The sequence below is a fragment of the Mesoplodon bidens genome (genome assembly GCF_964165515.1).
Source record: "Mesoplodon bidens genome assembly, chromosome: 6".
Classification (NCBI taxonomy): Eukaryota; Metazoa; Chordata; class Mammalia; order Artiodactyla; family Ziphiidae; genus Mesoplodon; species Mesoplodon bidens.
Genome location: NC_138162.1, coordinates 106,750,371 through 106,752,263, shown reverse-complemented (window position 1 = coordinate 106,752,263; position 1,893 = coordinate 106,750,371). Strand labels below are relative to the sequence as shown.

The 1,893-nt window shown below is 36.6% G+C and overlaps 1 protein-coding gene across 1 annotated transcript; it reads right to left on the bottom strand.

Annotated features, from left to right (window-relative positions):
• Positions 1–544: 544 nt before the first annotated feature.
• On the bottom strand, positions 545–906 carry LOC308618836 (cytochrome c oxidase subunit 7C, mitochondrial-like). The gene has a single exon (XM_081237104.1). The coding sequence runs from the start codon at positions 850–852 to the stop codon at positions 661–663; it is 192 nt and encodes a 63-aa protein (XP_081093230.1). The 5' UTR covers positions 853–906; the 3' UTR covers positions 545–660.
• Positions 907–1,893: the final 987 nt, after the last annotated feature.

Here is a 1,893-nt window from a genome sequence, read left to right as displayed (position 1 = left end):
TTCTCTTTATAAAATTGCTCTCTCTATCTCTGGTAATACTCCTTGTGTTTAAGTCGATTTATCTGATATTCATATAGCCAAACCAACTTTCTTAGTATTTGCATGGTGTATCTTTTCTCAACCTTTCCTTTCAGCCTCTTTGTGTCTTTACATTTAAAGTGCCTCTTATGTAAACAATATAGTTAGGCCTTACTTCTTCAAGCAGTCTGAAAATATTTTCCTTTTAATTGGAGTGTTTCATTTAATGTATTTATGAATATGGCCAGGTTTAATTCTACAATTATTCTAATTTGTTTTATTTGTCCCTTCTGTTCTTCGTTTCTTTTCTCTTCCTTTCATGTCTTCTTTTGGGCTAACGAGTGTTAGCCCAATCAGTTAGTATTCCATTCTATCACTTCTACTGGCTTTTCAGCTATACTCCTTTGTATTTTTTTTAGAGTTGTTGTTTTAAAGATTATACTATGCATCCTTAACTTGTCACAATCTACTTTGAATTAATGACATTCTGCTTCCCTTATAATACAAGAATTTTACAATATAATTTTTTTATGCTGTAAGTTTATTTACAAACATATCTAGGATGCTGAGTTCAAGAGTTTGATCCTTTTTTCAAAGAGATTGCACATCTTAAAATGCTCCTCTTCGTATCTGTCTCATGGATTATTTTTTAAGCAGTTGGTGTCTTACTATATAGAAAGGTGCAGCAAATCCAGACCCAAAGTACAAAGTCATCATAGCTAGTAACCGCCACTTGTTTTCCACTGAAAATGGTAAATGCTTCCCCGAACCCTCCTCATAGTGGCTCCTACGGACCACAGAGGTTGTGAACCTCCGGATGCTTTGTCCCAACATAGCGCTGTTGGAAGCCCTGTGAAAGGTGCAGAACCTGAAGGTGGAAGAAATGGCGGCAGCACACCCAGCACTCCTTTCCTCACGACCTTTACAATATAATTTTAAATGTATACCCTCCTCCTTTTTCATAGTGTTGCAATATATTTTTCTCTTTTGATACTTTATAAATCCATAATGTTGTTATTATATTTCCTTTAAAAATATATATTTCCTTCCTAAGTTTTAAAGAATTTTAAATTTTAATTCCTGTTTGAAAATTACCCCATGGCTTAGCTATTTTGGTTTATCTCTCCTTTGCATTCCTGTAGCCTGTCAAAAAGAGTAGAAGAAATGAAAGCAATTACAGGTGCTTTAGAAATATTGGAGCATAACAAAGGCAGCTGGTGGGAGGTGGGGATGGGGTGGGGTGGAAAAGACTCGTTTTGAAGACATCAGTTATTTATAAAGTTTTTCAAATTCAAGATGTAGCTTCTTCCAGGTTCCTTAGTCAGTCTAATTAGGAACAAAGATATTCTGAGTTTCCAAATTCTCATTGAGGGTCCTTCCCGGAGCCCTCGGTGGGCATTCTTTGTCCTCTGAGCTTTCCTACTGTATCCCTTATTCCTTGTCTAGTGGAATTTGAAGTAGTAACATAAAACCCAGGGAAAGGAACCAGTTTTTAATACCCAAACCACCAAGTCTGAATCTGGGTTTGTAAGCCTCCAAGGCTTCATAAAATTGGAGGATAACGTCAGCTTAGGACTTACCACAAACCACGAGACATTTAAATTCTGATTTATGATTTAGGCTGGACCAGCACAAGCTATCAAGAAATCTCATGTTCCACTGTTATTTTTTTTAATGTAAAGTAGAAGTAAAAGGACTGAACTTGCTCAGTTCCTTCCTGCTTGGTTAATGGAATTGATTGTGGAGTTGGCAGATATAGTTACAGGTCAAAGGAATAGAACAGACCAATTTGTGTTCCTTCTCAGATTTGCCATCAATTGATCAAATGATCACAGTCAGATTCCTCTTACTCTCTGGGAGTCCAACCTTCAGCCC

Excerpts from the sequence above, each read along its gene's own strand:
- LOC308618836 (XM_081237104.1), bottom strand. The coding sequence starts at position 852 with ATGTTGGGACAAAGCATCCGGAGGTTCACAACCTCTGTGGTCCGTAGG.